Raw genomic sequence first — 14206 nt, 5'->3', positions numbered from 1 at the left:
AAGTAGTTTGACAAATACTCAGTAACGGCTGTCTTGAGTTTGCCAAAAAAAACAACAGCTTTGCACTTGCAGTGGTTTTGTCTTTTACATTTTTTACTGGACATTTGCTTCTGTCTATGTGTATGTTTTTGTGCGTGAAATCCAAACTGTGAAATAGTGATTAACCCAGAGTGGATTTATCCTCATTCCATTGAAATTTTCCTCGTTTACACAGTGCAGACATGGTGTTGCACAGTTTTACCACATTAGATTTGAGCGTTGAAGTATGAAGTCTGAATGACATTGCTTGACTCTCACAAAGGCACAGAAACAAATGACTTGCAACCCAACCCCTCCACACCCACACACACACACACAAATAGATTGTATTATGTACCATAAAATCGTTATTAGGGCAAGTGGGTCTAATTCAGATTTAGAAATTCAAGTACAGAGTTTCGTTTTTTATTGATCGGTTGCATCATTTACCCATTTGGTTCTCATCCAGACCACAAAAGATCCAATATCTGCCAGATGTATTGATTGGACAAGGATGCAGTTTTATATTTGTAACACACAGTAATATAATTGTGAAAGATGCCTTTCTGTCTACTTTGTGTGGGCGTTGTGTGCTAATGCTCGGACTTTTTCCTTGTTATTCGCTCCGATGCCAGTGGTGTTTGCAATCGGGGTGTATGACAGTGATAAGACATGGCTGATTAGGATGATCTGTCCATCCATTTTCAGCCATGTGTCCATCCATCTGTCTGCCTCTCTTTTGTGGAGAGGTGAACAACAGACCTGCTGTTGTTCACCGCAGCTGCGGGCCTCTTCGTGGATTGTTCTGGAAACGGTCTGTTGGGTTGGAGCACCGGCTGGGTTGAGGGGTCAGGTGAGAGAGACAGAAAGAGAGAGAGCTGCTCCAAACAATCCCTTTTAACACTGACACTCAGGCCAGGGCTGAGCAGAGAGCCAGACAGGCCTGCAGGCCTATTAACATTCCTCAGGTTCAGAGCGCACAGCCGGTCGTATGGTTTAATGGCTCAGGTGGATCAACACCTCAATGCTCAGCGGTGATGAAATCCTCTGATTCATTTCTAATGGCTCAGTTCCTGATTGATAACAGGATTTTGTCGTGTGGTGACAATTCTCGAGCAAAGTTATAAATATCTTTTCACTGGGTGAGTCAACGAGTTTTGAGTGATTGTATGTGCATGTGTTCATTCCTAACAGGGACACACAAAAGACAGTGCATACACCTGAACAAAGACAAAGTTTCTACCTAATGCAGGGAGGAGCACTTCTAGCCGAAATGTATCTGTACTGGTGTTGCTTCTGTGTTTATAGCAACAGAAGAGCTGGTGCACAGATAAGGACCCAGTCTAGAGATAAGAGCTTAGTGTCTGCTACATTCTTTTAATAACCAAATCAGCACGTGTTTGTGTATATGTTTTAATCTAAGGATGCAAATCTCCTTTTGAAGACTATTTTTAAACACGGCTGCGACATTGGAGCTTTTATCGATAAGTAATACACCCGCAGAATTGTAACATAGTCTGATGGTTGTAGTTGGTTTTAAAATATAAACATTCCCTTGTGTCATGATGATTATCCTTCACTTGAGAGGTGAGTATTCTCAGTGTGGTAGATTCTGATGTTATGGGGATGTGATTACTGGACACGGAGCAGGTGACGGGAGGACATGGCGCAGCGGCTGCTGATGAAGCAGAAAGACATTGTGCAATACTCACCGCTCTGAGAAGGGCAGGTGCATTTATATGCAGGTGGTGCTGTGACTGCAGACTCGCCAGAGCTTGTCAGACAAAGTCCGAATTTTGCCGGTGTTTCCATTAAGGCCCTGACTCCTCACTCCCTGTCTGTTTTTCCCATTCACTCAGAAGACACACACTTAGGCACAGTGATGTCACAGTCTCATTAACTGATGTTACTTTATTTTTTCTCCGGTGAGTGACAGTGTGAAACAGGAGGAAAGCATACTAGAAATAAAACAGAGGGAGGGAGAAGGAGTGAGAAAGGGAGCGCTGCAGTAGAATTCATGGAGAACATATGAAGAAATGAGACAGACTGGTGTTTTTGTGGCTCAGTAAGGACTCGGTTGTGCTGTAAGCTGGGCAGTGCCAACAGATCATTTGCAGCCCCAGGGCTACACCTCATTCACTCTGCAGCTCTGCTCCTTTATGAGGTGTTGTTTATCCAACACACACACACACACACACACACACACACACTCATGATGTGGAATATAGAAGGAAAATTGTAGAGAGAGAATTCAGAGATGATGAGGAGGAAGTAAATTTCAAATGCGCTCTCTAGATCTGTGATTTGTGAAGGGCTGAAGTGACACGCTGCATAGTATTGTTTCTCCAAAACTCTCTTCTCTTCTAAGAAGAGGTGGGACAGTTGTTACACACAGTTTCATATGTCATGGTTGACTGTCAAAGCAGAAGTCTCTTGCTACAGGCCAGTTCAACAGTGAGAGTTTAGAAATAGATTAAATTGCCTCTCCCATCAGGCTGAGAATAACGGGGGAACAATGGCATTAAAATGCCCTCAAACTGAAAACACACAAATGTATCGCAGTTAATTAAGGAATCTTTGCTGGTGGACGTGTTTCGCCCTCATCCTCATCTTGTCACATCTGAATGCAGAGGCTCAGAGCGTTTTTTTGCCCTGGTTTTTACACTGTGTTATCGTAACACTTTGTGCATCTGTTCTCTTGCAGAGGGTCTCCTGGCAGATCCCAAACTCCTAATGATTATTCCACCTGACAATCAAGAGATGTCGCCCTGATCACTGTTTGTTGGGCGCAGCTTTTTATTAAGCAAGGTTAATTAATACTTTTCACCATATTCTTGATTAAAATGTTCTGAGTTGTGAAATCAATCTCAATCTTTTGATCCATTACTTTATTTTTCTTTCAGATGTCAACCACGACGGAAAATGGGATGGGAGGGCCTTGGAGTACCAGCAGAGAGAAAACATATAAGAAGGTAAAATGTTTGATTATTTGTAAAAGAGCCAGACTATGTTTAGTTTTATTTTCCTATTATGACGAATGGGAACCTGCTTCCATAACATTTATTTTGGATTACTGATGTTTAGAGCCAGCAAGTCTGAAAAGGCCTTTACTTCTGAGCCACATGAGTCACATGAGTCCTTATAAATGTCCTTCCACAGTACATAATGTCCTGACCCCTGCCAGGGCTGGCTGCCAGAGATCAGTCAAGTGCTGGTCTGGTCACACTTGTTTTCTTTCTTTTTTTTTTTTTTTTAAACTTAAGACGTCACTTTGGACGGCAGCATTTCTTAAGATGCCACCGTTACAGGGCTCTCCACAGTGGCTACCACTGTTCAGGTTGGGAATAAAAACTGGTCAAAGGTCTTTTTCTGGTGGCTACTCACACAACATGACGTTTTTGGTTTCCTAGCCTACAAGAGCTGTTTTGGGTTAGATGTGTTTGTGTAGAAATTATGAAATTGTACCATGAAAAATCAATTTTTTTATCTTATTTTCTTTTGAAATGGGCAAATAACTGAAACATTTTTTTTTGCAATCCTTATTACATCAGTGTATGTAATAAGGATAGCAGAGACAGTGTTCTATAACAGCCAGGATAATGTGATGTTTTCTATTTTCCCATCAAGACCACGTCATCGGCCTTGAAGGGGGCCATTCAGCTCGGTATTGGCTATACAGTGGGCAACCTCACCTCCAAGCCTGACAGAGATGTGCTTATGCAAGATTTCTACGTGGTGGAGAGCGTCTTTCTGCCAAGGTCAGTGCTGCGTAGCGTCAAGCCACTCAGACACACGTTCATTACTTACGCATGCAGGTTATATACACAGCAAGACATCTCTCATAATGTTTACATCTTCTGAAGCGCTCTTTCAACGTGTGGGTTTTTTTAAATGTAGCGTTGGTTTGCACATTGTCATCGATTAATAACACGCAGACTTTTGCATAAGACCAAGGATGGTGTAAAAGTCAGTGAATCAGAAAGCTGCTTCATAAAAACAGATTACATGTAGGTGGTAACAGGCTGCTCTTTGGCTAAGACAGTTTCCTGACTGCAAAGCGAATGAATAAAAAGGGAGTAAAACCAAGATTTGCCTGTCTGCCCGCTCAAATGTCATATGTCTGGGTCTGGTGTTAAAAACATTCAAATCTATTATTAATCATGCCCACTGGAAACTGCAGGCGCTGGACATCCAGTCTGTGCTGCCACCACAAACTGCCTCCATTATCATTTGTCAACAAATTAAATTTTGCTAGTCTAAGTCATGATGCAGGGATAAAACTATTCTAGTGGATTATCCTGCCAAGAAGTGTAAAATCAGCTTACTGTGTGCCTGTTACTGCCACAGTGCAAAACATATGTCAGTGTGCTGCTCCGTCATCTCAGGCTGTCTTCACAATGACATCATCAGCTTAAAGAAACATTTTATTTAATCCAAAGTCGACCCAGGGATTCTTTGAAAGTGTGACTCGTGTATTCACACATACATTAACACACAGTCAATACTCAAACAAATACTATTTTTACAATTAATCAGTGTGTAGAAATGTTACTTGCATTAGCACACAGAGTTTCATAGTAGATAATAGTTTTAGAGGATCATATCTTTTGGTGTTTGCTGTATGAATGGATTGATGATATTCCTCTTCTGTTTGAAAATGTGTTGTTTATGCCATATCTTGACAAACATACAAATATTCCTACAAATATATGGATATATGGATAATTTCTGAAAACTTTAAAAACTGAAGCCTCAGAAAGACAATTAAAGAGTCCTACCAGGAAATGCTTTATGGTTTAACTTTGAGATGGTGCACCAGGATATGCAAACTCAGGATGGTTTATGCAAACCTGGTCTCGGCACGCACGTTATCCTTGTAGTGTCCTGTCTCTCAGCAACAGCTGCATTTTGCTACTGGTTTTGGTGTTGGCCCTATAGTGGTGAGTGGCTTAAAAAAACCTGCCATAGCTTGTTGAAGTACAAAATACGAATAGTTTGAAGCGAGCTTGTTACATCATCTTCAGTCTGCGCCCAGTCTCAAGGCTTTTCACATAATGGTCTCTTCAGAGCCAGCTTATCACCGGCTACGCCAACAGAAATCAAGATGTCAAGGCTACGTAGGGAAAAAGAAAATTACACAAGACACAACAAACGAAACATAATCAGTGGCAAATGTAAGAGGATCTGACATAACCATTTCCCTCTATAGTCTTACTTTCTTTGTGCTCTGTTCTGTTTCACCCAGTGAGAGTATCCTGAGAGAGTGGCTGAGTGATGGAGATGGCTCTCAGATGCTTTTATTGCCTCCCTCTCTCTCTCTATCTCTCTCTCTCTCTCTCTCTCACCACTCGTCTCCCTCTCTTCCCTCTCTTGTTGTTGTTCTTCTCTGGAGGTTTTTCCACTGTTGTTTTTGTCCTGTCAGTCTAGTTTTGGATGACTGGAGATGTCGCAGATCACTTTGACTCCCACACACACACAGTTTTTTGTTTCCCTTTGTATCTCTAACAACCAGCACACATCTTTGCAAACACAAGCACACACACACACACACACACACACACACACACACACACACACACACAGATAGCTTTCTGATTAGATTTAATGAAACATTTCCAGGTACTGTGTTTTGCTAAATTGTTTCCATGCGAGGCGAACGTTACCACCATGGACCGTCTGTCATTGATGATAGATTCATGTTCTTGCCTTTACACTCTAAACAGAGCAGTCAGATTTCATTGTAGAGTAATCACAGGTATAGTGTTACACAGCAGGGCCTCATTGTTCCATGTATCCCCTTACCGAATATAACACCAGCACAAAACAACAACACAGTAGCCTCCTTACCCAGAAAACCATCCAAGTTTTCACAATATTAACCAGATTTAGAGATGCCCTGGAAAACAAAAACCTTCATTAACCTAATTTTTGTAGATTTAGGGTCAGCGAAACTGATTCCAGTGAAGGTTTATTTTATAAAAGACTTGACAGCTGACTCATGCTGAAGTTGTCAGACATTACTCCTGTGTTGTGGTGTTCTCCTGAGATTCAGGTTAGGTCAGTTTAACAGGGTCGGTCTTTGTTAAAGCCCGGGTGAGAATGTCAGGTCTCACGTTGCAGTCAAGATAACAAAAATGAAGGTGATTGTGTGTTTGTTGTTGTTTTTTTTTTTAACCTTTTTACTTTTCACCCCCCCTGGAGTCGAGGCCCATGTGTTGCAGCGGTACTGTTTGCTATTGTAACCAGAGCTGTCGTCAGTCTCCAGGCGCAGAACTCTATACGGGCCAGTTTTTCACTACAATACTAGTGAATCTGGGTTCCCATAGATGACTTTACTGAAGCCTGTTCATGCATGGGTGGAGCGCGTTTCAAGGGCCCACTGATACACTTACTGGGAGTCAATAGCCTAGATACACAGACACAAAGAGGAGGCTTTACAAGTCACTTTTCCCCTGAGTGCTGCCTGTTTGGGATCTGTGCTTGGAGTCAACATTGATATGTTTCACTTATATAATATTAAAGATTTTCTTCATTGTCCCTCATTTGAGTTAGTGTTGGAATAATGTATCTAATGTACCGTTGCATGTTTTTTTTTTGTTTCCTTGGGGCTGGGGTATGGCGGCACATCCCAGTGAGGGAAGCAACTTGACCCCAGCGCATCACTATCCCGACTTCCGCTTCAAGACCTACGCCCCGCTGGCCTTCCGCTACTTCAGGGATCTGTTCGGCATCAAACCAGACGACTACCTGGTAAGACTGAAACCTTGCTCAGATCTCGCTGGTCATTACTTGTTTCACCTCCACATGTCTGCCTATTAAATCTTTATTGAATATGTTACCTTGTACACTCATACCCAGTCTTTAGATTCAGTGCTTTTGCTTCTAATCTAACTAATTTGCAAAGAGTCACGTGGCTGTAAGGAGGAAGTGTAAAGTAGGGCACTAAATGTCAGCTAACCAGAAAACCAGAAAAAAAGAGAATTGTCAGTTAAAATGTGTGAACATACTGATACAACACACTGAGTTTTGTCCTCATAAACTCCACAGACTGATTTCAATCCATTTTTATGTCCCTATGTTAAAAAAACATTTCAGAGCAGAGTTTTATGTAAATACGACGGAAATCTAAAAACAATTGTTGCTCTCATAAAGAGGAGGAAATGATCTGCTGGTTGTCTTTCTCCTGAATTACTTCCCATTGACTCAACACTATAGTCTTCCACCTTATTTCCAACGTGTTTTTTATTGAATAGGGGAGACGAGTAATGCCACACACCATTTGTACAGAGGAAAGAGGGAATGGGGGGGATAAAGTCGACAGAAAACATTGGGGCGGTGAAGATGTTGGAGGTAATGACTGAGCTAACAGAGCGTGCCCTGATTAAGACGGCTTTAACCAGCTCAAGGCGCTGAATGAAATCAACAGATGATTCTGTGATTTCCCAGCAGAATGAAAGACACAAAAACACACACAGAGAAAGAGAGAGAGAGAGAGGGAATAACATGAACAGATTCTGGCAGCTGCTGTGTGAGACTTCTTCTAGAAAGCCTTTTTGGGGATTCATATTTTTCATGGGGATTCTGCTTGTTTGCCTATTTGCAAGTGTGTCTAATACCGCTCACTAGTACTACTTCTAGTGCTACTTCAAACACTCCTGTCACAGCAGGCTGCTTTTATTTATGTGCTCTACATGCCATCCTGTGTAATTAATTTAATTTGCTGCTCACCAGACTATACCTTGTTGCCATATTCGTCCCTATCCTACACGTACGCTTCTTCTTGCTTGGAACAACAATTAGATTTTGTGTAATCTTGTTTGGGCATCATCGTGTTATGACGCAGTTTTTTTCTATTTTTCGTCTGCCTCCCAGCCTTTCAAAACCTCACCCGCTGCATTCTTGTTTTTGAATGCCAAAATTTGTTTCTGCATAAGCGAAAGACAAAAGGCTGCAGAAGAGAGACGAAATGTAACTCCAAGGCAGTAGAAGGAGGATGGCATAAGACACAACAGCTTAGAGGATGTACTCATGATTGTCCTTGAGGTGATGGTGAATTCATCCATACAAAGGCCGCACAGCAGAGCTCAATTAAAAGAGAGAAAACACACACAGACACACACACAGTATCGTGAATGCAAATGCAGTAAACTGCTGATGTGTTTGTGCTGGCAAATCAGTGTGACTGCAGACGGTCATCAGTGAAAAGAGTCTCTGGAGAGGGGGAGCGGATGCCTCCAGTGTTTCTCCTCTCCTCTGAACATGTTGCTCTCATAACGCACTGATTAACGTCCAACGCTGCTCTTCAGTCTGCCGCTCTCACACATGTCGATTGCCAGGCTGTGGATGAAGGCTCGAGATTTGTTTTTTTTGAGATGCAGCACAAAGCAGTAATTGCTCCTGTGACCCTCAGCCAAGGAGCTTATACAGTGTGTTTCTGCCCATGTTAGTTGGCTTGTTTGGCTGTTTGTTGGCAGCAAAGATGAAATGTGTGCAGATTTCAATGAAGTTCAACAACTGTGGTGTTGTACGGTATCTTTGTTTCATCATGTTTTCCATATAAACTTTAAATAGTTCTTCCAGTTTCTTTTTTCTGAGTAATTTGTGTGTTCAGAGCTGTTTATGTTCGGAAATGTTCGAAGTGTGGCTGTTTCCTATAAGTTTGACCTCTGCTTCATGTCAAATGCTTTCTGTTTGTTTGTTTTTCCTCCCTCAGTACTCCCTGGTAAATGAGCCTCTGATCGAGCTGGCCAACCCCGGGGCCAGCGGGTCTCTCTTCTACCTAACCAGTGATGACGAGTTTATCATTAAAACCGTCCAGCACAAAGAGGCCAAGTTTCTACAGCGATTACTACCTGGATACTATATGGTGAGACACTTAAAGTCACTTCATGTGATCTCTAGCACCCGGAGAGGTGGCAAAACCTAAAAAAAATGTTTGATGCTTAACTGTATTTCACTGCACTGGCACTTACTGTGTACAGTGATGATAAAGTTGAATCTAATCTAAACGAATGACTGTCTTTGACTTCACAGAACCTGAATCAGAATCCACGCACGCTGCTGCCCAAATTTTACGGACTGTACTGTATCCAGTCAGGAGGCATCAACATCCGACTGGTGGTGATGAACAACGTGCTGCCTCGCTCCGTCAAAATGCATTATAAATACGACCTGAAGGGATCCACCTACAAGAGACGAGCGTCCAGGAAAGAGAGGGAGAAGGCGTGTCCGACCTACAAAGATCTGGACTTCCAGGACATGCACGAAGAAGGGCTTTACTTTGACGCAGAGACGTACAACAACCTGATGAAGACCCTGCAGAGAGACTGTCGGGTAGGTGGATGGTATTTCCTGTATGTGGGCTCATGTTGCTGTCTGTCTGTTAGTTGGACTGCCTTTGAAAATGGCAAAGTCATGCCTCAACAGGAAGGTCACCATCAATTCATAAAAGGAACTTGTGCAGCAAACAAGGAAATCAAGGTTCAGGTATGAGGATAAAATATCATCGTTATCAGACTTCTTTTCTTTGACCAGCCATTTCCAGTCAATTCTCACGCCTTCACTCCAACACAAAAACATTTGACCACATGGGCATTATGTCATGTGTCATATCAGTGCTTACAGCTTGTTTGCTTTTGACCTGGGAATTCACTCAAGTGTAGGAAGATAGCTGTTGAAAGGAAGTCAGCAACCTCTCATTCTTGTGACCAATTATAGAAGATTAAAGCACATGCCACGCTGTAGATTAACCACATCGTGTACTAGTTCAGGACAGTGTGCGTGCATCTTAGATTGGACAAAATGTTTTGAAAAGAGAACTTTCCATGTGTTTGCCAGTGGGACCTCGCTGTGTTTCCACTGTGTTTTCAGTCTAAGCTCTCAGTTTGCCCCGGGCTCTGTTCTCCTGTCTCTGCACTGCTATGTTTCAGTACATGACAGCTCTCCAAACACTGAACGTGATTAAGACATGATCCTGGTAGCGTGAGAGACTCGGAGCTCGATACAAAGATAGGCCTCCAATCTAAAGGCTCACATTCCTCTCTATTTCAGTGCAGAGGCCAGGGGACTGTCTGCTGGTGGAGGATAATTTAATAGGACACATGATCTGTGCACCGGTGATCCACCACTGCTTTTCGAGGCATAAAAACAGACAACAGTATACAAAATTAGTTATCTGAAATAGCTCAGAGACTTAAGCATTTCATATCCTTTTGTCTATTGGTGTCTTTATTTATTAAAGCTGCCTGGTAGTGGTGACTATAGGACCATGTTGAATAATTTTGCTGACGTGTTTTCAGACCACAATCGTTGGCAAGGAACAAGCCTCCAGGCTGTAAAATGCAAAAGAACCAGAACAGAAGAGCTGAATTGCTGATTTTCTTGCCTCTAAAATAACAATTGAGATACTGTGGCTCCTAGACCAGAGTTATGTGCTAGAAATGTAAAAAAAAAAAACCCACAGATGGATTGATTAACAGTAAAACATTGGGTTTAATTATTTTAGGTTGGATCCACAGCAGACAAGATATATAATGCGCAGTGACATTCCTACCCTTTTTCTTTATGGAGACAAGGGGAATGGCGTCTTAGGGAAGCTTTATGGGTGATGAAAATGTGACTTGCAGACACTGATTTAATGTATTTTCTCCTCACGGATGGTTAATAATGAAGTTTAGAGCCCAAATCCTGCTGTGTTGTAATCCCATTTGTTCTGCTTGACAAACGGTAACAGCACAGACCTTGCATGCACACACACACACGCACACACACACACGCACACACACACACACACACTCTGATATTAAACCTGGAATCTGACCAGGATGTTACTGCAAATGTAGATCAGTGTATCAGAAAAGGCCCAGAAACCAGGAAGAAAGACTTCCTGCCAGACCTGGCAACCCTGCATGGCACCATTTAGTTAACAGCTTAATGACTTCCATTACACCAGCCTCAGCTGAAATGTTTTAATTTTGAACATGTGGGAATAGAAGGACCTTGAAGTTTTTATCGTCGAACTGTGATTGATGGCATGTGGGGCAGAGTTAGCGGTAATGAACAGTGTGATGCTGTGAGTATATTTAGTTTAGCCTGTTAGGTAACAGACCTCTCCTCTCCTCCCCTCTCCTCTCTTCTCTGCTTGTCATTGCAAAGCTAATTATAAGCTACTCGCGTTAGAGTAAATTTTCTGGTTCTGCCAGATTAGTTTGTGGTTTGGTGGCTTTTTGTGGGAAAGTGGAGAATCTTTCCAGGAAACGTGTGTAAACATGTGTGAACAACTGTTGCTTTCCCTTGTAAGTCAGACAATATCTCAGTGATAGGCTTTTGAGTACATCAGGTTCATGTGTGATGTTGGGTTACTGTAGGATTGCCCTCAGAAATTCAGAAAAACTTGAAGTGATCTCCTCAGGTTATGGCCCTTCCATTATCATTAACCATTATGCTGACTTTGCCGATGTTTCTTTGTAATGTTTTGTTAAGCAGATTGCAGCCAGAATGACATCCTCCTCTCTTGCTAAGTCAGTGCTTCCTTAATGTTTAACCAGGCCACACACACACACACACACACATTTACACCTTTGACCAAACGTACCCCATACATGCAGGTCTGTCTACCTGGTGCCTGTGTGTCACATATATATAGATGTGGTGTGTGTGTGTGTGTGTGTGTGTGTGTGTGTGCGTATATACTGCGTCTAAGTGAGACTGTTGAGAAGCAGCTATCGGAGACTCTGTTCAGTTTGTTATTGTCATGGCTTCCTGCACTCACCTCCTGAGCGGGAAGCAAAGTGCCCTCTAAGCAGAATCTCTGTCCATTTCCATGAGTAAGCAGCTAACCCCGTCACCCCAGGAGAGGCTGCGGACCAAAACACAGAGGAGGGGTCGGCAGAAGCCAAGCAGCAGGGGGTGCGGGGTGTGAAGGGAATCAGGAAGGAGTTTTTTTTCTACAGTAAAGTGCATGTGATGGAGTGGTGGGGGCCCTGAAAAATAAATGTTAGCTCTTGTTCCAGACCTTGGAGCGCTATGATTTCTGTTTCATAGGAATGTGGGAGGTCAAGGATGAGGTAAAAAACAGAAAGCAGAGGGATGAGATGAAGAGGAGGATGAGCAATGAGAGAATAAAATATTTCTGCTATGTGGGACACCTCTAGGGAAACACAGGGTACGCACTTTTCCTTTTAAAGTCTCCTCTCTCCATTACTCTGAAGCTCCCCTGATACTCCCCAAATGCCAAAACAACACAAAGCATCAATAATTCAACTCCAGTGTACAGAGAGAGTTAGCCGGAGAGGGTTTATTGTAGAGAGTGTGTGTGTTTGAACTGTTCTGACGCTGGCTGTGTGTGTGTGTGTGTGTTTGTAACCGAGGAGAGCATCATGTCCCTGTTGCATTATAGTTAGTGTGCAGCAGCTGTTTGTGAGACAGACACAATGATGATAGTGATGCAGATGCCGCTGATGATGCCAAGCTGTTAAGACAGTTCTGTTCACAGCACGGGTTTGACAGCGGAGGCCGCGTCATCTTGGGGACAACCCAGACTGAATTCCATCAAGATGCTTTTGTCACTTGTGAAATAGGAGCACTTTCACTTACATAAAGTGCATGCACGTTTGGTAGGTGGACAATAATGGGTTTTGTGACCGGCATAAACAACCATTTACTGTAGGGTTCCCTCCTCTCCTCAGCCATGCGATCCTGTGACAACAATAGCGTCTCTCTCTCCCAGCTGTGGAAAACCAAGGCTCTGACCAATGTAACCACATTCACTTCTCTCTGTTTTACTGCAAGACACCTGATTGTCTTTCTTGAACAAGTTTGTGTGGAACTTTGGAAAAATGATAAACATTCACACATTGTTGAGGTGTTACCAATACACGTTTGTGTATCTTAAAATTTTCAGTGTTTGTCGGCACTGTCAGAGAGAAAGAACAGAGAGAGAAATAAGTGATTTTCCTGAACACTGATTCATGTATTTGCACATTTTATACACACACAATGAAATAAGTTTTATTTTAAGATGTTAGCAAGTTCTATAGAAAGGAAGAATATGAAGAAATAGAAGAAGACAATGAAGACTTCTAGTAAGTGTTCTCCTCAATTCAAGATATTAAAGTGCTTCCACGTGTCTGAACAAGTGAGTAAATTCAAAGCCACACGTCCCAAATCTAATATGTTGTGTCTCGGGTAGCAGGTTGTTCTCATGAATAATGAACGCGTGCTTCTGCAGACATGTTCCTGTGATTGTAACCGGACACAGACTCGACATATACTTAGGATCAGTGCTTCAGCTGGGGGCCAAAAAGGAGCGCAAAAGAGGCTCTGTGTTCTGTCTTTTCAGCAGACAGATGTAAGAAAGCTTGCGGTGTATTAGTGTCACAGCAAAGTGGGGCATGCCAGCCGGCGCTATGGGGAGCTCTACAGCCCTACTGGCACAGAGATAGGTGGGTGGAGGAGTGTGTCAGGGTGGAATATGTTGTACTGAGAAACATCAGAGATTTGTTGAAGATCAGGGGACGCTGTGACAAAACTTCACTTCCTACGGGATTGTTAGGATTAGCCTTTTCCCACATTCACTGTGAGAAAACTGAGCTGTGCTGGAAATGAGAGCGCAGGTTGGTTAGAGGAGGGACCCAAACACTCACTATTATTCCACTCTCGACTATAAAGTTATATATTTTATTCTGATATTTTTCTGCACATATACATAGGAAACCTTTTGCACAAACAACCAGACAAATGCAGCTGTTTTCTTTCTGCTGTGACGGTTTGATTGTTTGGCCTGGGAAAGCCGGGGCCAGGACACACAGTAATGGCCTTCTGTAGGCAGCCTGGTGTGCGTGGCTCTACTCAAAATGGCTGCTGTTTGAATAGGCTGGGGGAGTTCGAGTGAAGGGATGCAAATCGTTGGTATGGAAAAGGCAAAGCTCAAACAAAAGCCCCAGTGTTTGTTTGAGTCGTCCATTAAGTCCATTTTGTGTTCGTGGGTTTGCATGCGTGACTACAAATGTGTGTCACCATGGCGTTATATATCAACAGCCTTCTTTTACTGATGCAAACTAGATTTACAACTAACACATAATGTCTTCTCTGACTATGTGTTGAAAATGAGTTATCTAGAGGAAGATAAGATGTATGGTTGTGGGTCAACCTTCAAAACGTTATTGGTTTCACATTCTTCACAAAAACG

The 14206-nt window shown here is 42.6% G+C and overlaps 1 protein-coding gene across 3 annotated transcripts in view; it reads left to right on the top strand.

Annotated features, from left to right (window-relative positions):
• The window catches only part of pip5k1bb (phosphatidylinositol-4-phosphate 5-kinase, type I, beta b), a 34125-nt gene that overhangs the window by 10746 nt on the left and 9173 nt on the right, over window positions 1-14206 (top strand). For 2 of the 3 annotated variants that reach the window (XM_067608411.1, XM_067608420.1), the window contains exons 2-7: window positions 2723-2826; window positions 2922-2990; window positions 3646-3776; window positions 6651-6768; window positions 8732-8884; window positions 9052-9351. In XM_067608411.1, coding sequence (XP_067464512.1) covers window positions 2922-2990; window positions 3646-3776; window positions 6651-6768; window positions 8732-8884; window positions 9052-9351 — 771 coding nt within the window. In that variant the 5' untranslated portion in view covers window positions 2723-2826. The remainder of the gene's footprint in view (window positions 1-2722; window positions 2827-2921; window positions 2991-3645; window positions 3777-6650; window positions 6769-8731; window positions 8885-9051; window positions 9352-14206) is intronic. The other variant, XM_067608403.1, reaches the window with a different exon arrangement.

This window comes from Thunnus thynnus, chromosome 2 (assembly GCF_963924715.1).
Source record: "Thunnus thynnus chromosome 2, fThuThy2.1, whole genome shotgun sequence".
Taxonomy (NCBI): Eukaryota; Metazoa; Chordata; class Actinopteri; order Scombriformes; family Scombridae; genus Thunnus; species Thunnus thynnus.
Note: the sequence above shows the minus strand (reverse complement) of the source record. Positions and strands in the feature narration are given on the sequence as shown.